The 23504-nt window shown below is 40.9% G+C and overlaps 1 protein-coding gene across 10 annotated transcripts in view; it reads left to right on the top strand.

Annotated features, from left to right (window-relative positions):
• The window catches only part of LOC149318710 (AMSH-like protease), a 30743-nt gene extending 10545 nt beyond the window's left edge, over window positions 1-20198 (top strand). For 3 of the 10 annotated variants that reach the window (XM_089510324.1, XM_089510327.1, XM_089510323.1), the window contains 10 exons: window positions 2320-2400; window positions 3504-3721; window positions 7645-7720; window positions 8716-8811; window positions 11060-11402; window positions 14136-14260; window positions 15135-15272; window positions 16015-16127; window positions 18809-18908; window positions 19884-20198. In XM_089510324.1, the coding sequence (XP_089366450.1) occupies window positions 2320-2400; window positions 3504-3721; window positions 7645-7720; window positions 8716-8811; window positions 11060-11402; window positions 14136-14260; window positions 15135-15272; window positions 16015-16127; window positions 18809-18908; window positions 19884-19940 (1347 nt within the window). In that variant the 3' untranslated portion in view covers window positions 19941-20198. The other 7 variants (XM_089510329.1, XM_089510328.1, XM_089510325.1 and 4 more) reach the window with 7 other exon arrangements.
• Window positions 20199-23504: the final 3306 nt, after the last annotated feature.

The raw sequence follows: 23504 nt of genomic DNA, 5'->3' as shown, positions 1-23504 counted from the left end.
TAGGAGAGAAAATGACTCGTTTATAAGAAAGCATGACCTCAGTAGCACTGCCCTTGCAATTTCTCATTGCTTGAGGAAGTGCAGAATCCGTCTGTAGCCCACTAATAGCTCATAGTGCAAATGAGCTTGAGAGAATCATTCCATGTCAAATACCAGTTTTTTGCAGATGGCTTCAATGTATGCATGTATTAAGTGGCTAATAAAGCTATAGATAGCGGTTGTTTCCCATCATCTTACTGCTTCTTGTGTTTTTGATTTCATATGTTAGTTTTTAGTCATTTCCCTAAACCTGCTGGGGTGCAGGTGGCTGAAACAAATGAGGTTTGAAAATTGAAACTTTTAAAATTCACTCCTAGAACATACTGGAGAATCCTGTATTTTGCTCCCCTGATTTTGATGACTTGGGATAGATTGGAGCTCCTCAGATCATAGGTCATCTTTACAAAATCAGAATTATCATCTCCTAATTTTTTTTGTCTGAAGTAACAACCCTGGTTTTTATAAAGAAGGAATTAAAAATCAGAGCTGGTGACTTTAGGGTATCTAAGCCAGTCACCGATTTCAGAAGAGAACTGGGAGCTGCATTTTCCAGGGTAGTAGTCTCATTTTTGAATCAGCTGGTAGCTTCAAGATCTCAAGGAGTGAGGAAAAGGCCATGCCGTAATTCAGGGGTAGGCAATCTGCGGCCCGTGGGCCGGATGCGGCCCGGTGAGGCCTTGGGACCGGCCCCAGCCCGGTCCTGCCGCCGATTGCCGCCGGGGACTTTGGCCTCTCGCGCACAGGGGCAAGGGGGGCAATTGTCTGTAGACGCCTCAGAAACATGCATTTATATTAACATTTTTTTAAAAATCAGCAAATTTTTTTGCATGTCCTACACTTTTTTAAAAAAAGTGTCCACCATTTGAAAATGTTGTCCTACATTTGTCCCGGTTTATTTATTTATTTAATTTTTTTAAAAAATTTAATTATTTATTTTTTGGCTTCGGCCCCCCAGTTGTCTGAGGGACAGCAATCCGGCCCCCGGCTCAAAAAGGTTGCCTACCTCTGCCGTAATTAATTGTGCCACAGCTGTGATGTCGGCTGTGTCTAGGTCACTTGAGGGAGGCCAAGCCTTACCCTCAAACTCCTAGTGACCCCATCCAGAGTCACTCTTTTTGTGCCTCCATTAGCCTGAAAGCAGTGATGCCAAGAAAGGATGAGGGGAATTCAGCAGGACTGGAAGGAGGAGGGCTATACACAACACACATCTGGGAGCCACAGATTTTACAGTCCTGGGCATCTTATCATTAAGGCAGAATGAAAAGCCATGTCGGGCAGCAGATTTTTTATATATTACATGTTGTTGGCTTTGTTTGTTTATTTTTTTATTAAATGGTATTAATTAATTTAACTACTTAAAAATTATATTGCATATATTTCCTGCTATGCTTTAGGCAAAATACAGGTGTATCCCAGCTAACAAAGCTTCTGAGAGTGAAGCTTCTTTTTACAAAGTCTTTACACCAGCCCCTCTTTTCTCACCTTTTCTGTTATGTAGTTGGTGTGCCTTCAAGTCATTTCTAACTTATGGTGACCCTAAGACAAATCTATCATGGGGTTTTCTTGACAAGTTTCTTCAGAGTGGGTTTGCCATTGCCATCTTCTGAGGCTGAGAGACTGTGACTTGCCCAAATGAGTTTCCATGGCTGAGCCCAGATTGGAACCCTGCTCCCCAGACTGCTAGTCCAGTGCTGAAATCACTGCCCCACACTGGCTCATAGTTTAGTGGTTAGTTTTGAATATAACATTTGCTGAAACATGTTGAAGTGGCTCTTCTTTCCTGAGACGTAGACGGTGGCACACCTAGCCTATTTGACACCCTGTGGGGCTCATTTTTTAACACTCTGCTCCTGTGCCTTTTCCAGTGTGGCAGAGCTGCTAGCCAGGCGGGAAAGGGTAGAGACTCACTTTTCCACCCTAGCCAACAGAGCTGCCAGACCTGAAAGCCTGTGGATATCCCGCATATGCTGTGCATGATATGATCTTGGTTGCTGTTTTCATTTTCTGTCTTGGTAGCCAAAATAGTCGGGTCAAGTCTTGATGATCAATCTGTGCAAACGTTACATATTCCTGAAGACAAATACTGCTTTTTTACTGTTGATGAGAGAATCGTTGGTGACAGATCATCAGTATATTTCTTTGGAAGTTCTTCATTGGCTATAATTTGTGCTTAAGACATCAGATCCAATTACTGTTGCTATTGAGTGTTCTCTCTCTTTCTCTCCCCCCCCCCCCCCCCTCTTTCGATATATATAATTCCCTTTCTGTTTTTGTGGCCAGATGGAAGGATTGGAAAGAAACAGTAAGCTTGGTCCACCAGCTTCAAGTAACATGGAACAGCCAATCACCGTGAGTTCCTTGGTAAGTAGTACTGAAGACAAATACACCATAATACATGGGAAGCTGCTAATCAGACAACACATCTGCTTTTAGAATATGGAATGGATATTGGAGTGAGCACTTTTGTTTGTTTTCTTATATTGCAAGCTCAAAATGTACCCTGAAGCATATTGTCCTGGTTTCCAAATCTGAAAGAATTTGCATAACATCTAAAGATCATTATTTTATTATGATCTGATATTTCTCTGAGCTTGTCTGACACACTCTTCAATCTCAGTTATCAAACCTACATTGTACCACTGTCTTGCAGCCTTGTAGGCTAAGTCTTCAATAAAGATCAGTAAACATTGGGGTTCATTTAGACACATAGTGGACGACTTGTGGCTGTTTCTGAGAAAATGAGATCATAATCTAAACTTTCCCCTCCCCTTTCCCCAATAATACAAATTGTGTAGTGCAGCATTATTTCCATGAGAATAATCTTGCTCTGTTTCATTTCAACGGCTGCCACTTGTCTCACAGGAAAATTTTCAGCCTGGTGGTATTATTATGCAGCGCATTTGCATTGCTAGGTGTCATCCAGGAAGAGAGGGAGCAGAAGATGAAGGAACAAAAGATGTTGGTTTGGGGCAGCATTCTAGCTCTTATCTTGGGTGTATCCAAACTGTAGAATTAATGCAGTTTGACACCACTTTAATTGTCATGGCTCCACCCTATGGAATCCTGGCATTTGTAGTTTGTAGTGGCACCAGAGAAGGCTAAATATTTCACAAAACTACAAATCAAAGAATTCCATAGAATTGAGCCATGCCAGTTAAAGCGATGTCATATTGCATTAATTCTGCTGTGTAGATGGGCATTAAAAAGAACTCACTGATAATCAGTAGCAAGAAGCCTTGGAGAAGTTGTTGTTTTGGAGCTGAGGTTTGTTTTAATGTAAATATCCCCTATTACTCTGCATTGGTTTTAAGGAAGCTTAATTACAGCTCTTTCAACATTTGTAAATGTTACAGCTTTTAAAGCTATACCTCAAGATTTCACTCAGGTTTCTCGAGTAAGTTCATACATATGTGAATAGGGTCACTTATTGAAGTGAAATGCAGTCTGTGCTTCTGTTTTAACAGAAAAGGCTAGCAGCTGTACCTGATCACACAGATGTTTCACTGGGCCCAGAAGAGCGTGTACGTGCCTTAAGCAAGCTCGGTTGTAACATCACAATAAATGAAGACATTACACCACGACGCTACTTTAGATCTGGAGTGGAAATGGAGCGCATGGCATCTGTATATATGGAAGAGGGGAATCTTGAAAATGCCTTTGTTCTCTACAATAAGTTTATAACGTAAGAATTGGTCTAAAGTTGAGGATATCAATTTGAATAAAAACAATTTTTTTAGAAACGAACTTGTCTTTGAAGATAATCATTGCAGAGTTTAAAAAAAGCATACTCATTTGTTAAAGGACTTTCAGATGGAGTTCCTAAGGGTAGAACATATCTGTAGCTATTCAGAGATATTGCCTTTTCTCAGCACACAAACAGTAACGGTTTTGCCTGGAACTTGGACTGCTAATGAGTAATGTGTAATTAAGTAAGCATAATTACATTACATTACAATTGTAACTTAATGAGGAATAATTTCACTCCTTTTATTCTGTAATTGTAACCTTTTAGTTGTTTTTACAGTCTGGTCTGATGAAATGATGGAGGAGGACTAACTATCCCATTGTTCAGGTACTCACTCTTGCTGCCTCACATGCTGTTGTGGGTGTTGAGGCTACAGCAAGGTGGATGTGAATAGAGTGTGTTGTATACCACAGGTCAGCAGCTTGCAACATTCAGATTTTTATTAAGTAACTAAAAGCCCATTATTTTAATTACCTTTGAGAAACTGGAAAGGAAAGGATTACTTTTATAAATTGTATGGTAACTAGCTCTTGGAGGAGGTTTAAAGTAATCACTGAAACGAGTTACTACTAGTTTCTTTTCTTTTCTTTTCTTTTTTACTAGCTCTCATTTTGTCCCTGGGAAAATCTGATTTTGTCACTGAATAGCCTGTCAGTTGTAACTTGGATGCTTTGTACCATGCAAGTAGGAGCCTTATCACATGAAAAAGAAAGCTGAGATGCAATAAGAGAGAGAGAAGTGGTTTTCTCCTTGCCTTTCTACATGCTGTTCTAGTATTCCTGTTCTCCTTCCAGAGGGAGACAGTTGTAAAAGCATGCCTTTTGCCAAATGGATTTTTCCAGCACAACGAAAGATATGCTTTGACAACCATCTCCCTTTGGAAGAGAATGGAAGCGCTTGAACAGCATGCGGAGAGGCAAGGAGAAAGCCACGTCTTTTTCTCGCTGTCTCTTTCTCGCTGTGTCTCAGCTTTCTTTTGGCGTGCAATAAAACTGTGAGCTAGTGCCATAGATGTTTCATAGAAAATGTCATGGTAATGGTAGTGATAACAATGCAACCATCACTGTGCTGTCGACTTAAAGAAAATGCTTGCTTTCCTGTTTTTAAAATAGTATGTGGAAATGAGGCTGCCATTAACAGCAAGAGCCATGTCTCCTTTCACCTTCATAATGACAGTTGATTGTCAAATGTGGCACAGTGTCATTTTGCAAATTTCTATGTTCTGACTGCAGTTCATTAGGTGCCTCTTATGAAGGTACAGAAGCTCAGCACAATGACACTGTGTCATACGCCAATTTGTCTGAACTCAGTCAGGGACCAAGAGATTGCCTGTTGTTTTCAGGAGCATCTCAGGTTTGCTCTAATTTTTAGTTTCACTCTTATATGAATTATATGATTCACTATAGCCTACCAGTGGGAAGACAACACAGTAATTGCCCCCCTGCCTGCAGCATGTTGTTGAAACTGGAGATTATAAGGACCCATAAAAATGGAAAATGAAGAGTGTTTAACAATACAATTGATGCACCATCTCACAGACCAGTTTAAGCTAGCCTTCTAGACTCAAGCCTTCCTAAGATCAGACTTGATTTGGAAGTTTGTGCAGGACTCTGATTTAATCAGAGGTGTTGCATTTGAGTGCAGCTGACAGTTCGATCTCTAACTTTATTATGATTTAATTGACTGTTTCAGTTAATTCCTGCCATACATCAGCAGGGCATCTGCCTATACACATCTTAATGAACAGTCAACAATTACAAGCTGCCACTGTCACCATGACAATCCTGAATTTAATTCTGGCAAGCAGCCTTTTACTAACAAGAGCTGGCCCTGGCTTAGCTTCCAAGTTCACCCTGGAACTGGTGCCTTTAGGGAAGTGCGATAGGGTATGTATTTCGGATGAAGAAACTGGCAGAGAGCCACTGAGTATTCCTAAGAAATCCTTTTAAATTCATCGGGTTGCCATAAATCGATAGGCAACTTGAAGGTACACACACAAGCAGCCTCCATTGATAAGAAGTTGCACCTCAGCAGACTTTGTCTCACTTCCAGAATCCATGGCATTTCTTTGATTTTTCTTCTGCTCCAAGGTGCATTTGTGGCAGCACACAAGCTAAAACCACTCCCACTGTCCTCTCTGCCCTGTATTCCCAAGATAGGAACCAGAAACCTTAGACAATTCACCACAGCAGCTCTTTGTATGGTGCTCAGAGGCCAGGCTTTTTTGTTTTGCTTTTGTTGGGTGGGGAAAAAACGGATAGTAAACAGAGTTTTACTTGGAGTGGATTTCAGTGATGATAATCTATATGGAAGGAAGGCTTGTATTCAGGAACAGAACGTGGAATGTTGTTTTATTTTGTAAAGTAACGAGTCACTAGTTTTTTAAAGAAAAAGACAGGTTGCTACTCATTATACATTTTTATAACACCTTTATTAAATTTGCATGTTTATTAATGTATTACCTTTTCATGTTATAGAACAAAGGTACACTTACAAATAGGAAACTGGGAGAATAATTTTTAAAATCCCCCAAAGTTTTCAAAGTAATGAGTTTATATTATTCATGACATCAAGAAAGTAATAACAGGAATTTGTGGGGGGGATACTTTTTGCCACAAAAGTAATGTGCTATAGAGAAAGTTATTCGTTATAACACATTACTGCCATGTTTTGTTTTGGAATCAAAAATAAGATTCTGGCTAGGCTGGGCTATGGGAGGTAACAGAAAATAATTCTGGGTAGGGGGGCAGTAGCCTATCACAAGCAAAGGAGTTGTTAAATGCCAGCAAAGGAGCTGGTGGAACCAGCAAAAGAATATTTTTGTGAAAGCATGACCTGTTTTGCTGTTGTTGTTTTGATGGGTAGTAGTCTGCTTTAATTGTGTTTAGAATACTTGCAAAGGAGATAAAAGCAGAGCCGAATGTCTAAACAGAAAATAGGGGTGCATCTGTACTGTAGAAATAATGCAGTTTGACACCACTTTAACTGCTATGGCTCCATCCTGCAGAATCCTAGGATTTGTGATTTTGTGAGACACCAGTGCTTTAGTAGAAAAGGCTACAGACCTTGTAAAACTACACATCCCAGGATTCCACAGGATGGAGCTACAGCACTTAAAGTGGTGTGAAATTGCATTATTTCTTTAGTGTAGATGCACCCTTACAGGAACTGAAGATGACATGCTTCCTGTACTACGAGCCCTGCTCTTTCAGTAGACCAACCTGCACTTGTTCAGAAGGAAGAGAAAAACAGGCATGTTTGTATATCCTGTTGGCTGCCAAGCCAAGCCACAAGTTGTAGACCCATCTGAGGTAAAACAGAAGAAGAACATGAAATGGAGAAGCATGAGGTCATGACCTTTGTACACATAAATTCCCAGATTCGGTACCACTGGGGTATCATTAATCTATTTTTGGAAAGCTGCTTAAAGAAAGAGGCAACTGAAATGTACCATTTTTAGTAGAATACATGGAAGGATAGTGAGAGGTGCTAGTGTTGTTTTTTAAAGACAAAAGTGGGTATACAAAAGGATATTTCTGGGGCTTTAGTTCATATTCTTTAAAAATATTTTGGGTATAATGGATCAACTGCTTCTTCCAGAATAGTTCCATTGGAATTAGTGGTACTGTGCTGTGGTAAATGACTTGAAGATTAAAACCATTGTACACTGAGGCGCTATAGAGCAGTGGTGTTGTAATTTAAACTGCAGAACTATAGAAAGCTGCTGTGAATCAGAAAGGGATGTTGCATCCAGCCTCATATGATTTATTCAACCTGCTTTTGTTCCAGCAGAAAAACAATGGTGTTGTGGGCATTCATCAGACATACAAGGGGGAAAATGTGTGTGTCTCATTTTCTAGTTTGTTTGTAGAAAAGCTGCCCTCTCATCGAGACTACCAGAAATGTGCAGTTCCAGAAAAACAGGATATTATGAAGGTAGAGTTTATTGTTTACTAGTATTTCAGAGAAATTTCTCTTCCTTCTTTCCTTTCCTTTCCTTTCCTTCCAGGAACTATGCTGCCTAGAAGGTTCTGGCAGTTGTAGTAATTACCAATGAGTAATTTTTATGAGCTCTTCTAGAAACAAATAGCAGTTCTAGTGGGTCCTGTTGAGATATTTGAGCCTTGGCAGATATCTAGATACCACTATTTAGTGCTAGTCTTGAGTGTTGTACAGAACTCAGCTTTCCCATTTGATGTATAGTTCTGTGGTGAGTTAGATTTACTGGGTGAAATGTTCTTAACCAATCTCACATGTAACAATGTACAAATGGCAGGTTCCATCAGTTCCAGGACCATAAGAAACTATCATTACTATACATGACACAGAACTACATGGAGAGTATGGGTGATAAAATATTCAAAACTGTCCAAATTTTGCACAGAATAAGTCCTAAATTGTAAATCACTTTATATGAGTGAATGGTTTTCTTCATTCATGGGATCAGTTTGACTGTTTGAAACAGAAGGAAAGCAAGTAAGGAGGATAAGAATATTCAAAAATATTCCCAAAAATGATTTAAAAATATGTTTCTCAAGTTGGGAAACACTAACAAGAAGAATCCTGGACTAGTTTTGGACTTATGCTGTACAAAATTGGCACTGGGCGGTTGCGCAGAATTTCATTTAAAAATGTGCAAATATTGTGTAGAATAAGTCCTGAACTATCTTTGAAAACTGCAGTTTTTGAAGATTTTCTTATACCCAGCATATGATTGCTGAAATTACTCATTTCTTCTGTTGAGAACAAAACTAAATACATCAGTATTTGAGAGTGACATTGCTTGCAGTTAAAGTTGGTTCATTATACCACTGAGGCCTAATAAATTCTTTTTAATTTAATGGTATGCTAATGAATTGTTTACTTCAGTCATTGGATCAATTTCATTGTCTGGGCATGATCAGACTCTAATTTTTATTCCCCCAACAAAGAAATTGAAAGACATAGCATTTCCAAGGACAGATGAGCTAAAGAAGGGCTTGTTAAAGAAATACAATGCAGAATACCAGGAATATATGCAAGACAAGGTAAATTTCATCAGAGTAAATGTATTTTTAAGTGTTACTGATGTTAATAATTACAGATGTGTGGAATCTGTAATCTGTGTTCTGAGTGACTAAGTGAAAGCAAACATCTAATGTTAATGCTGTTGAAACTGCTATAAATGGATTTGAAGATTTTGTTAACACATTAATAGATACCTTTAAGTTTAACAAAGTATTTTCTTTGACTTTGGTGTTGGTGGTACAGATAGTAGGTGAATCATTACCATCTTGTTTAAAACAATATCCAGATGAACAAAAAAGCTACCAAATAATATGTAAACCTGTTGCTGTGCTTATAAATCAACATCTTAATTGAATTTTGATCCACAAAAATATCCGATTGGATTTGTGTGAGCTCTATCCTGCCACACTTATGAGAGGGAAGCCAACATTTTACAGGTCGCAGGCCATGCAACTATGTAGTAGCATCACTAGGGTTGGCATCACCTGGTGCAACAACTCATTATGTCAGCCCTCCCCCCAATTGACCTCTTCTGATACCATACCATACAGAATCCTTAGTAATGTTTTTATACTAATGTTACTCGTAAATTATCATTCCCATATAATACTGAATGTAATGGCAATAGTTCTGATATAAAAAACTAGCAAAATCAAAACTATACCTTTAAATTACAGTATCATAAACACAGCTTAAATGTATTTACGGCGCAGTACAGATGGGCAGTTCCATGCCTCCCATCTCTCCCGCTTGTCAGTGCCACAGCATCCACACCATGCGCCACTGACACACTGCATTTGGTGCCATAAAGGAGAAAGGGTGCCGCCATGACGTCACTTCCAGGAAGTGACGTCTGGATGCTGCACGGTGGAGACATCATCATGGTGTCTGCCGTTTGGACAGAAGGCCGCCATGGTGACAGAGTCCGTATGGACTACAGTTCCGGAGTGTGTGGTTGGTGCATGCTCCGGAACACTAGAATTGACACAGACATGCCTCTCCCTGCCGGTCTGCACCGGGCCTACATGTATATAATTTCATGTGGTTACAGTGAAAATTGGGTAAGATGTAATGTTTTTTAAAAAAGAAAAATACCAAGGTTTCTCTTTTCTCCACCCACTGAGCTTCATCCCACTCATACCTTCTCTTCTGCTGAGCTCCAGGGTTTTAAAGGGATGTGGGTGAATACCAGAAACCATATCTGCTACAAAGCAGACATTTGGAAAGCAGTGATGTCACCCACTAAGGGTGTCACCCAGTACAGTTCACCTTCCCTGCACCCATCCAGTGACACCCCTACAACTACAGCTAGAAGTATTCTATTATTGATCAAAAAGAGTTACATCTGGTCATGGAATATTGCCTATAGTAACTTAAAAAACAGTGGCTTCCAACAGTCTGTCTTACCTGATTTTTCCCCAGTGACTACATGTACTGCTTTATGATGCTTACAGTTTGGGGGGGGGGGGAATGTTTTCAGCCTTGTGGATTTGTTACAAACCTTTTGCAGGCTCCTTAAATCACATGGAAATCAATGACATTTTAATTACCAAATAGATTTTCTTCCATGAGTCCATGGAATTAAGTGTTCCTTAATTCAGTAATGCTTCTGTCCATTAAATATGCATAGCATTATGGCTTTAAACTTTATCTAAGCATACTCCTTTGGTACTTTTTATATATGCAGATTTAATCTTATCCCTCCCGCAACCTATGAAAGTATATAATGAGCTGAATGCATTTCATATAGCTAGGTGAGTGTATAATGGAGTAAAATGTATTGTGCAGTATCTTCTGGTAGATGTTTTTATGAATAATAAAGTAAGCTCATCATATTTTCCCCTATATGACTGTATGGATCTCTTCTGAGAAAATACAGTGTTCTGAGGGTCAGCTCTGTTTAAAACAAAAACAAAATCACTTTTTCTATGCTAGACAGCCTGCTAGCCTGACAGAATGTTTTCACTGATGCATCTGTTTCATTTATACATAGAGTATACATTGGTTTCCTAGATACAAACAGCACATAATTGTGGCATACCTACAGAAGTGTTGTGAGGATAAATGGGAAGACAGAGAGCCATGTATGCTGCCTTGAACTTATTGGGGGGGAGGGGTGAAGTCAAGATACCAATGTAATTTTAAAATAGGGTCTATCTTGTCACATGCAATTTGAGCCCCCATGGCCCTGTTCACCCATAACAAAACTAAGATATTTGGCTATCTTTCAGTTCTCAATCAGTATTTCCCCTTTAATACATTTTCTAGAACAAATGCAAAGCTGAATTAGTAAAGAAGCTAGAGCAACAGAAATTGATTGAAGCAGAGAAGAAACGGGTTGCACAGATACGTCAACAACAGCTGGAAACAGAACAATTTCAGTTTTTTGAAGATCAGCTAAAGAAGCAAGAGTTAGCCCGTGATCAGAAAATTAAGGACAGTCCAGCTACATCTGAGCAGACTGATGGGAGCATGTTGTCATCATGCATTTCTGCACATCTGAACAATTCTTTCCCCGCAACAATAGCAAACAAGAGTGATGCCTCTCCTGGACAGTCTCCTCCTATAAGTCGGGCCTTAAAGCCAGCCGCTACACTGAGTGCTGTTCAGAGTAAGAAACCACCTTCTTTTTGTTTTCCTCCCATGTTGTTCTACTGTTAGTTCTAAATTCAAATGTTCAGGGCAGGTGCCATCTCTTGTACATCAACAATGCTAAGAGATTTGACTTAAAACCTACATTGTGCTGATAATAAATAATAAATAAAATTTTTATTTATATACCGCCCTTCCTATGATCAGGGCGGTGCACAATAAGTTAAAACAATACAAGTACATACATCACAATTCAATACAATAAAACTATTAAAACCAATACTAAAACCCCATCAACCAGCTACCATTGCTGTCAGAGGGGGGGAAGACTAGCTGGAACTGTCAGGGAATGCTAATCGGAACAGGAAGGTTTTTAGTTCCTTCCTGAACTGGGCCAGGGAGGTAGCCGAGCGGAGCTCTGTAGGCAGCGTATTCCAGAGGGTCGGGGCAATGATGGTATATGACCTCCTTGCTGTGGAGGCTAGTCTAGCCCCTGGGACCCTCAGTAGTTGCTGCCCAGATGTTCTGAGTGTGCGGGGCGGAATGTATGGGGAGAGGTGGTTCTCAAGGTATCCTGGGCCCAAGCCATGTAGGGCTTTATAGGTTATAACCAACACCTTGTATTGTGCCCGGAAGCGAATGGGCAGCCAATGCAGATCTTTAAGTACAGGTGTAAAGTGACTGGCCCTGGAAGTACCAGTGACCAGTCTGGCTGCCATATTCTGTACCATCTGTAGCTTCCGGGTGTGGTACAAGGGTTGCCCCATGTAGAGCGCATTGCAGAAATCTAATCGAGAGGTTACCAGAGCATGTACTACCGTTTCAAGGTCTCTCTGGGCCAGGGCGCAGCTGGCGAATAAGCTGAAGCTGATAACAAGTGCTCTTGACCGTCGCATCCTCCTGAGCTGTAAGGTGAAGCGACGAATCAAGAAGCACTCCCAGACTGCGCACAGAGTCCTTCACAGGAAGTGTGATCCCATTCAGGACAGGTGGAGCTACCGCCATTCCTGGACCAGGGGAACCTATCACAAGTACCTCCGTTTTCTCTGGATTCAGACTGAGTCGGTTTTCCCTCATCCAGCCCATTACCGACTCCAGACAGGCCACGAGAGGAGAGACGCCATCCTCAGTCACTGCATCAGTCGGAGACATAGAGAAGACTATTTGGGTGTCATCAGCGTACTGATAACCCCGCGCCCCATGTCTCCGGATGATCTCCCAGCGGTTTCATGTAAATGTTAAAAAGCATGGGAGACAGAATGGCTCCTTGAGGGACCCCAGATGTAAGGGCCCTCTTATCGGAGCACATTGGAATCCCGAACAAAATAATGTTGCTGATGGTGTATGCGCTAAAACAAGGGTGGACAAAATGTTGGCTGTGGGTTATATGCAGCATTTGGGGGACCCACACACACACAAGTCCCTAGAACCCACTCCTATGTCTTCTTTAAAATTGTTTTGTTTTTGCCCTAAATATGTCCAAAAGTTTCCAAAACCACCTAGTCCCCATCCCACAGCAGTTGCTCACCCCTACCTAAGTAGAAACAAGTAAAAACTGAACAACAGATGGAAGGTGAACTCTGTGAAGCGATCCAAGAGAATTTCTGAGAAATATTACAGAACTGTCTGTGGATATGTCTGGTGGTAGAACTGACTTGCCAGATATTCTTGTTTCTTGGTTTGCTTCAGAGAAATGCTTGGCCCTCAACCCCTCTGTTCAGGCCTACATTCATGCTGTTGGCATCCTTCCATGTCCCCAGCTCATTTTCTCAGACTGACTGGCATGAATCCAATTGCTAGTCCCAACTGGAATAATTCCCAAGAACATTTTAGAATGTGGGAATACCAGGAGAAAACTGAACAAGTGTTGTTGCTGAGAGATTTTTCCTAACAGGATCTCTCAAGTGTTAGGGAATCCTGTTTTTCAGCCAGGAAACAATGGCAAACATTTCCCCCATTGTGGTTCAAATAACCACAAGTGTTACTAGATAAATCTCACATTTTTTTTTCATTTTATTCCTGACACTGATAATACAGTTGGCCCTCCATACCCACAGATTCTGCATCCATGGATTCAACAATCTATAGCTTGGAAATATTCCCCCCCCCCAAAAAAAAAAAAAAATTGCAAAAAAACTTGATTTTGCCATTTTATATAAAGGACACAATTTTACAACACCACTGTTTATAATGGGACTTGAGCATCCACAGGTTTTGGTATCCAAGAGGGGTCCTGGAACCAATCTCCAGTGGATACCAAGGGGCCATTGTACTAAGTGCATGTCCTATGGAACCATGGTGAGGTTTTCTTGGCAAGAATTGTTCAGAGGAGGTTTGCCATTGCCTTCCCCTGAGGCTGAGAGTATGTGATTTCCCCAAGGTCACCCAGTGGGGTTTATGGCTCAAACTACTATGCCATGCTGGCCCTCTATGGACTTATTTACAAGGCCATATAAAAGAAATTTACAACTTCATCTAGTGGCACAGAAGTCAAGCAAGTCATTTTTCATAAACAGAATGGCTTCAGGGGGGGAAACGGAAAACAATTGCTGTGAGCAAGACAGTCACGTATAAGGGGCTTTCTATGTACCTTGAATGCTGATTGTGGAGAAGTTAGACCACACAATGGAATATCCACATAGCCAGATGGGTGCTTTTAAAATCATGTTGTGTGAGAACTTTTAACATTATATAAATGACCCTCTCTCCTGCTCTCTTTCTGTCCCATTCTTTCTCGTTCTCTCTCTGTTAGATAATGTGGCTGAAGGGCTACGAAGTGTGATTCTGCCAAGGGATCTTTGTCACAAATTTCTGATGCTGGCAGAGGCAAATACAGTAAGAGGAATAGAGACATGTGGGATTCTCTGTGGAAAACTGGTACAGTTGAACCTTCACATTTGTATGGGGAAGTCTCTTTTGATAGTACTGTATTTTCCTGTAATGAACTGGTATCAGAGCAAAAGCAGATCTGAAGTGTAAGTGTGCTATATAATTGACTATATCAAATAGTTTTATGGGTCTGTTCAGAAATTCTTGTTGAACTGTGGTCTGCTGCTTGCCCTCCCCATTCTGTTTCTCCCCAGGAAGAGTTGATCATTGGATGCATCTACACAGTAGAAATAATGCAGTTTGACACCACATAAGTGCTGTAGCTCCATCCTATGGAATCCTGGGATTTGTAGTTTTGACCTTTTCTGCCAAAGAAAAGGGGTGCCTTACAAAACTACAAATCCCAGACATCTATATGACGGAACCATGGCTGTTAAAGTTGTGTCAAACTGCATTAATTCTATAGTATATTAGCACCCTTGTCACTGGAAAACAAATAATGTAATTTAGCCATCAACCACTTTATTGTTTTTTCTGATTTTTTCTGAAATACATATGAGAGTTTGTTACAGAAAAATGGATAGTAAAGATAGTGGTAGGGAATGATATCACATACCAGATTTTCTCTCTCTTGGAATACAATACCACATAAGTATTGTTGCTTATGTTTTCCTTTGCTGCCAAAGCACTATTGCCTAACGTTCATTTTACAGCCATAATTGACTGTTAGATTGTATCTAAAATACAGCGGATATTTAAACTGCACAGCCTGACACATGAGGGAATGCTTCTATAGTTGATGTAGATGAACAAAGTTCCTGTGTAATCAGTAATAAGAATTGAGTCTGCGGATATCAGTGGTGGTTCTAGGGTTTAAAAGTTAATACTTATTCAAAAAGATATCCTCATCTGTATTTTACAGACTCATAATGAATTCACTATTACTCATGTGATAGTGCCAAAACAATCTGCTGGGCCAGATTATTGTGACATGGAGAATGTGGAAGAGTTATTCAGCGTACAAGATCAGCATGATCTCCTCACACTGGGCTGGATCCATGTATGTACTTATAAGCCTGACATTAATCCCAGTAGAAAAATAAGGGGTGAGCATTCCTTATTGGCAGGGGCTGGGAACATTTTTGGCCACAAGCTGCAGTCCCTTTAGGCTAATCCTCCAGGGCCCACTTGCCAGTGGTAGGCAGTGATGATTTCCTCTTTACAGCTCCTATGGCAAAGGTGGTCTCCCCCTCCCCTTTTGCCCTCAAGCACCATAACAGTTTTTTCCAATTATACATGTGATCAGTGCTTTTCTTTCCTTTTACCTAAACCCCAGTCAGTTGTTTCAAACTTGGAAAAAAGACTACAGTGGAGCAGTAGCTTTGCAGTTGTCACAAGAAGCAGCTACTGAACACTGTGCACATCTACTTCACAACTGCAAACAAGAAAGACAAGTCTCTCCCACTTTCTTAGTACGTAGTTTGTGGAATTTCGTCATTTCTTAAAGATAGCTGCATGGGCAAAAGCCTTTGTTTTCTATTTCAGGATTTTCTCCTCTTTCTCTGCCATGTTTAATGAAATGGGTGACTTTGAGAAGGTGCCTTAGTGCTGACCATGATGTTCCCATTTTTTTTTAACTCAGTGGTAGTCCTTTCTGTATGGAAGAAAAAAAATAACTTTGATGGTTTCTCTTTCTGCCAGAAGTTCACAAAACAACCGCACAGCTTAACTGTGACTTCTCTTTGATTGTATTTGACCTTGTTTTTTTAAACAAAATACCTTTTCCTTTTTTCACTTTGTAGACACATCCAACACAGACTGCATTCTTATCCAGTGTTGATCTTCACACACATTGTTCTTATCAGCTAATGCTACCAGAGGCTATTGCAATTGTTTGTTCACCAAAACATAATGAGTGAGTTTTCTCGTTTTCTGATTTTCAGTAATTTTCAGATAGCTACTTTAGCTTGCTATACTAGAATATAGTTATCTACAAATTCACTTTTGGATGTCAAATAACATAAACAAAAAAAGGTTGAAATGCATGTTTTGTTTATATTGTTAATTCATATGAACTGACATTAGATGACAGTTTTATTTTAGCTATGTTGTTGTTGTTGTTGTTGTTGTTGTTGTTGTTGTGTGCCTTCAACATATGATGATCCTAAGGTGAACCTGTCATATGGTTTTCTTAGCAAGACTTGTTCAGATGATATTTGCCATTGCCTTCCCCTGAGGCTGAGAGCATGTGACTTGTCCAGGGTCATCTAGTGGCTCACATGGCCTAGCTGGTAATTGAACCCTGGTCTCCAGAGTTGCAGTCCAGCACTCAAACCACTATGCCACACTCGCTCTCGTCTATCTATCTAAAGCCCTGGTAGCCCAGTGGTTAAATGCCTGCACTGCATCCACTGACACACAAACCACAAGTTTGTGAGTTCAATACCAGCCAGGGGCTCAGGGTCAACTCAGCCTGGCATCCTTCTGAGGTCACTAAAATGAGTACCGAGATCATTGGGGGCAATTAACTTATTACACATTGTAAACTGCTTAGGGAGTGCTTAAGTGCACTGATAAGCAGTATGAAAATGTACTTACTATTGCTATTACTAACTATTGCAAATGCTAATCTTACTGTATTCTGAAGCTTTTCACACCAGCGCTTACCATGGGTAAAGCGCCAGTAAAACGTCCCTGAAACGTGAGGGTGTGAAAGCCAGTCACACTTCTGAAACATCAGTGAAGCGTCCCCTCATCTCTACCATCCTTGAATCATTTGCGGAGCAGCCATTTGCTATTAACGCAAAGTTCCCATTAAAAGGAAATGGTTGCTCCACGAACAGGTCAAGGATGGTAGAGGCGAGGGGACGCTTCACTGACGTTTCAGAAGTGTAACCGACTTTCATACCCTTGCGCTTCAGGGACATTTTTACCAGTGCGTAATCCATGGTAAGCACCGGTGTGAAAATCTTCTGTTATGTGTGAAGATTTGTTGTTCTCACTATTGAATTTAGGAGCATATAGTCTCACTGCTCATGCAGAAGGCTTAGAGCTTTCCCCGAACTTTGTAAGATATACAACACAATTTAGAGATTATTGCTAGAGACAAGATATCCATGGTCACTTTGCATTTTCCTGTCCTGACTTCTTTCTTTCACAGGTCCAAATTTCTGAGTTCAGTGATTTGTGCTATAGATTTATTCAGTTTAATTGTTGGGGCTGAAAGCCGTGGGCATACTTGCTTATATTGGCCCGTTACAGACAGACATAAAAGTATGGATTGGGTCTGTACTAGGGTTAGAAAGGGGCGTCACTTCTTGAGGCCCCTAACCCTAGTACGGACCCAGTCCATACAAAATGGCGGTGCCCGTTCCACACAGGGGCCGCCATTACGACATCACCACCGCGCCGCCTCCAAATGGGGCGGTGCAGTTGTAATGTAGTGGGGCTGCGTGAGGGCGCCGAGGGCGCCCTTTCTGCAGCCCCAGAAGGAGCTCCGTTTTGGAGCTCCTTGCAGCTTTGCGTTGCTGGGCGCAGCCTTTGCATGGCTGCGCCAGCAACGCAAGAAAAAGGGGCCAGGTGGCCTCTTTCTCCTCCTCCCCGCTGCCGCTGGGTGTCCTTGGGGCTTGAAGCCCCAAGGACACCCCTTTCCAGGCCATGGGGAAGCGGCTTTTTGCAGCTTCCCCGCGGCCTGGAAAGCGGCAGATCGGGGCCTTGGAGCTGCCATTGTGGCAGCTGAGGCCCCGATCCGGCAGGGAAAGCAGGCGGTCTGTAACATGCCATTGTCATCTTCTTTTAGTTTCAATACACAGTAGGAAATAGAATAAAAAACATTACTTCAAACAACAAACTTAAATCTTTGAACTTACAAAACTGTCTATATATGTCAGATTATTAACCTTTGTTACCCTGTATTATCTCAACAGGCTGTCTAAGACTTCCCTAATTCTGAGGGGGATGCTTATCCTATCTGCTATTTGAGCCCCTTTTGCTTACCAATGCAGGGGACTAAGTTTGAGGCCTTTCTCGTGTAATGGTTAAGCTTAAAACTGAAAACGAGGAACACAAGATGAAGCAACTAAATGGATTTCTGACTAACTTATGAAAAAAAGTTTTGCATTTTAAAAAGCAGGACCTATTCAGCGACTACTTTACCAATATTTTTAATGGATCTGCGACCATATATCAAACAGAACTGAGTTACCAGTGGATATAACCAACACAGTTGCTAAAGCAGTCAGAACTTGACAGAATTATCACATATTGCCTGCATAAGCCTTATGGAATGTAACTGTACTGTAAATGACATATATATATTTTTCCACAGCATACAGACGCATTGCTCTTTCATGGTGATCTGTTGACTGGTGAAGCAACTCTGCTTCAGCATAGCATTGTAGTTCAGTGAGTGTAACATAATACCAAGGACATGCAAGTAGGGAAGAACTGGATTACTCTGTGGATAGTATTTTAGTTACTGGAGTCTATTCTTTTACAGCTATTGTTATTTCATGAAACATTTACTTGATTTTTCTAACATTGAAGATACATGGTGCTGGGTACTGCAGGTGACATAAACTTGGCTTTGCTTTCTAGCACAGGAGTCTTCCGACTTACTAATGCTGGCATGTTGGAAGTTTCTGCTTGTAAGAAGAAGGGCTTTCATCCCCATACCAAGGACCCGAGGCTGTTTAATGTAAGGAAAAAACATGACTTTCCAGCCCTTTGGTTAAGAACTTCTATATCTATATTGTTTGTGTGCCCTAGGCAACCTTATCACAGGGTTTTCTTGGGAAGATTTGTTCAGTGGGGGTTACAATTCCGTTCCTCTGAGGTTGAGAGACTGTGATCCTCCCAAGGTCATCCAGTAAGCTTCCACATCTGAATGGAGATTTGAACCCTGATCACCCAGAATCCGCCCCTGTTATCATGACCATTGGCCATGCTGGTTGAGAGATTTGTCAGCCTTTTCCAGCATTTGTATTTCCATTTATTAGGTGACTGAGAGGGCAGGTGGTGCCCAGAAATTTTGAATATATCAGAGTGGATGTGGAACGTGTAATATATCCTTTGACTGATCTGCATCCCTTGTCTTGAGGTAGAAGTCCCCCCCCCTCCCCCGGGGTCATTTCCCTAACCTACTTATATATGGATCCCATCTGGACATGCTGGGTAAAGAGTCTGGGAGTTCTAGTCCAAAAAAAATAACTTTTCTAAGCTTTGCTACAGATGTTGTATCTGGTGGAGGATTCCTTATTGAGAGATACCTGTGATGGTTTGCTGACTTCTTTTTGTCATCATTTGCCATCCAGTCATCTTTGAGTTATGGGAACCTTATGAATGAGACCTTCAAGATGCCTATTATTCAGTTGCCCTGCTTAGTTAGGTCTTGCAAATTCAAGGCCATGGCTTCCTTGATTGACTCAATCCTCCTGTAATGCAGCCTTCATCTTGTCCTACTGCCTTTCACTTTCCACAGCATTACCACACTATCACAGCACACATTTGTCTTTTTATACCCATCCAGAGAGCTCTTCTCCAGGACTTCATTTCAAATGAATTAAAATTATTCCTGCCAGCTTTCTTCACTGTTGAGCTTTTACAACCATATGTAGAAATCAGAAACACTATGATCTGGTGATTAATAATATTGTATTTGCTTCTTTTACAGATATGTAAGCATGTCATTGGGAAAGATGTAAACATAACTGTTTTGGATCTGAGGTGATACACATGGACGGAAAAAAGCTTTCCAGAAACCAAACGCTCAATGGAGTTCGTGGCTGCCAGATTTTTCCAAGTGTTTTCCAAATGTTATTGACATTTTATATTTATACATTTTAGATTTAATAGTTTGATATTTATTACCCTTTCCCATTTTGAGATTATTTTGTTGTTCTGTCAAGATAAAGTTCACAGTGGCATTCTATCAGGATATGTTATTATACTGGAATACTATGAAAATAAAATGAACTTGAAACGGAAGAAAGATGAAATTTTTGTAAAGCTTCCAATTTTTTTTACTTGGATTGCATGATCTTTTAAAACTAGTTTTCCAAGGTTTTTAAAAAATTATTCAACATATATTTAGAATTAGGAAAGCATATATGAGACTGTAGAACCTTCTAAAAATCTGTTTTTTTTGTTATTTTCTTTTTAAAAGTGAGAACCTGAGTTTATGTGCTGGTTATGACAGGATTAGCAATCACTTTTAGGAAAAAAAGTATTTACCAAACATTTGTCCTAAGAAACACAGCATGTAAGGAGGGGTGATTTAAGCATCCTTTCCTTGTTGTGTTACACTATAAGAACCATCCCTTGCCCAATGGCAACCAGCATTTCCACTTGACACCAATGGATGTTACTACATAATTCTAATAAAGTGGGTGATTTATACCACTATTGTGGCTGTGGAGGTCAGGTTGAAGCCTCCCCTCCACAAACACTGTGTTTCACAGAATCCTAGAGTTCGAAGAGGCCTCATGCAGGAATTCATGATCAAAACATCCCCAACAAGATGGTCATCCAGCCTCTGTTTAAAGACCTCCAAAGAAAGAGACTCCACCACACTCCGAGGGAGTGTGTGCCACTGTCAAACAGCTCTTACTGTCAGGAATGTTGAGGTGGAATCTCTTTTCCTGGAGCTTGCATCCATTGTTCCGGGTCCTGTTCTCTGGAGCAGCAGAAAACAAGCTTGCTCCCTCCTCAATATGACATCCCTTCAAATATTTAAACAGGACTATCATATCACCTCTTAACCTTCTTTTCTCCAGGCTAAACATCCCCAGCTACCTAAGTCGTTCTTCATAGGGCATGGTTTCCAGACCCTTCACCATTTTAGTCACCCTCCTTTGGACACACGCCACTTTCTCAACATCCTTTTTGAATTGTGGTGCCCAGAACTGGACACAGTATTCCAGGTGAGGCCTGACCAAGGCAGAATAGAGTGGCACTATTACTTCCCTTGATCTTCACTATACTTCTGTTGATGCAGCCTAGAATTGCATTGGCCTTTTTAGCTGCCACATCATATTGTGGTTTACTAGGATTCCTAGATCCCTTTAACTTGTTGTCAAGCCAAGTGTCCCCCCAACCTATATCAATACATTTCATTTTTCCGCTCTAAGTGCAGTACCTTACACTTCTCAGTGTTGAAATTCATTTTATTAGCTTTAGCTCAGCTTTCTAATCTATTAAGGTCGTTTTGAATTTTGATCCTCTTCTCAAGGGTATTAGCTATTCTTCTAATTTGGTATCATCTGCAAATTTGATAAGCATGCCCTCTATCATCCAAGCCATTGATAAAGAATAGCACTGGGCCCAGGACAGAACCCTTTGGGACCCCACTGGTCACTTCTCTCCAGGATGAAAAGAAACCATTTTTGAGCACCCTGTGGGTTTGGCCGGTCAACCAATTACAAATCCATTTAATCAGAGGACAATATCACTTTTCTTCTATAGTTGGTATTTTTGAGTTGGATAAAATTCAACCATGATGGTTACTTATATCAATAGGATTGTATGGCATGTGGCCCTCCAAAATCTCATGGAGTGAGGCCATGTGACCCTTGAACTTAGTTCTCAGTATCTCACTGGAATTAACCACTGTAACTAATTTACAATGTGTTCTATCCATGTTTACTTCCTGTCAGGTATGTTATATAAGACTGCAGTCTTGGCAGAAGAATTTTGCTTCAGGCGGAGGGGGAAATAGTACTGAACAAAAGATAGAGAAATCGTTTTTCAAGAATCCCACTAAAATTGCTAGTTTTGACTGGAATGTGAAATATTTAGTCGAACTGTACCTGTAACTGTCTCAAACAGCAAGATTCATGTGAGATGAATCACCACACAAGACAACTATCTCTATGGAGTTTTTCGCATGTGGAGCAATGTATCAACATCCCGAAAGAAAAGAAAGGGGGGCCAATTTGGAAATGAATGCAGTTATGTACTACCTCATCACACGCAACATGAAAATAGCATCCATCCAAAGGAGAAAGCAGTGCCAATGCGAATGAATTCATCACAGGAGTACATACCGATTGGCTTTCTATTGCAAATTTACATGCTTGTGCCTGCGCAGGGAGAACAGGATCGTGTCTGGTACCAGTCCTAAGGAACACCCCCTCCCTTCAGGTTAGACCCTATCATGGGGTTCTGTGGGCAAGATTTCTTCAGAGGGGGGTTGCTTTCACTCCCCCCCCCCCCAATATCGATATTAAATGTTGTCCACCTTTTTAGCATTGTGCTTCTTATTACCCCATTAGCCTTTTCATCCTGTTTGAGGCCATAATAGGTTTCAAGATTCCCCCCCCCCCTTTGCTGCACAAAAATATGGGTGTCCTTTAGTGTGTATTGTTCCAAAATGTGATTTTATTTTGTGAATATTTTAAATTACTGATTTAGCTAAGATTTTTGGAACATAAACAAGGTTTAGCAAGACTTTTCTCTCTCTAAAACACACCAGAAGTCTTGCATAGGCACAGATTTCTGGAACAAGATGTGTTTTTGGTTCTACTGCTTGTTTCAGATGTGTAATGTGAATCTTCCTGTGCAAAAACAAAATCAGCTAATTTCCATCCCTGTTTGACTAGCCAACTGTTTTGAGGAACATCACAAGCAGGGCATGGAGGCAACAGCTCTTCCCAGTTCTGACTTTCTCCCCTGCAATTGATACTCCAGGGGCTTGTCTTCACTTGCCAGAGTACTCTGGCCCTGAATTCTCTCCCCCCCCCCCCCCAAATTCCCCCTTACCTGTTCTCTCTTGCTGCAGGTTTTTCATTCTCACAGCAAATAACAGGCAGCTGTCTTCCCAAATGCCTGTTTGTCACCCAGTGCCACTGCTGAGGTCAGAATAAGGCACCCAAACACATTACCAATGCAGGGTGCCTCATTCTGACCTCAGAGTGACTTGCACCCACAGCAGCAGCACTAGGTGGCTTGCAAGGATCACAAGTGAAGGCAGCAGAACACTGAAAGCCCACAGCGAAAGGTGAATTATTTAAGTGCAGATACCCCAGATCTGGTGCAGGTATTGTGAAGACAGTCTGCACCTGATTTGGGGGTTTGGCCCTGTGTCATGTAAACAGAAAATCTGGGTATTTTTCCCATGTAGACAAGCCCCAGGTTGTACTTCCATGCATACTAGTTCTATTTAGCTATCCTGGACAATAGCCATTGATAAACCTCTCTAAAATGAATGTGTCATTCAAATATTGACTCATATAGTATCTGTCTACTGCACCAGACTATACTTGTTTCAAAAGAAAGGGATTTCCATTTGTGGTAA

Source organism: Sceloporus occidentalis, unplaced genomic scaffold (assembly GCF_023333645.1).
Source record: "Sceloporus occidentalis isolate IW3139 unplaced genomic scaffold, rSceOcc1.0.p SCAF_2, whole genome shotgun sequence".
In the NCBI taxonomy this organism is placed as follows: Eukaryota; Metazoa; Chordata; class Lepidosauria; order Squamata; family Phrynosomatidae; genus Sceloporus; species Sceloporus occidentalis.
Note: the sequence above shows the minus strand (reverse complement) of the source record. Positions and strands in the feature narration are given on the sequence as shown.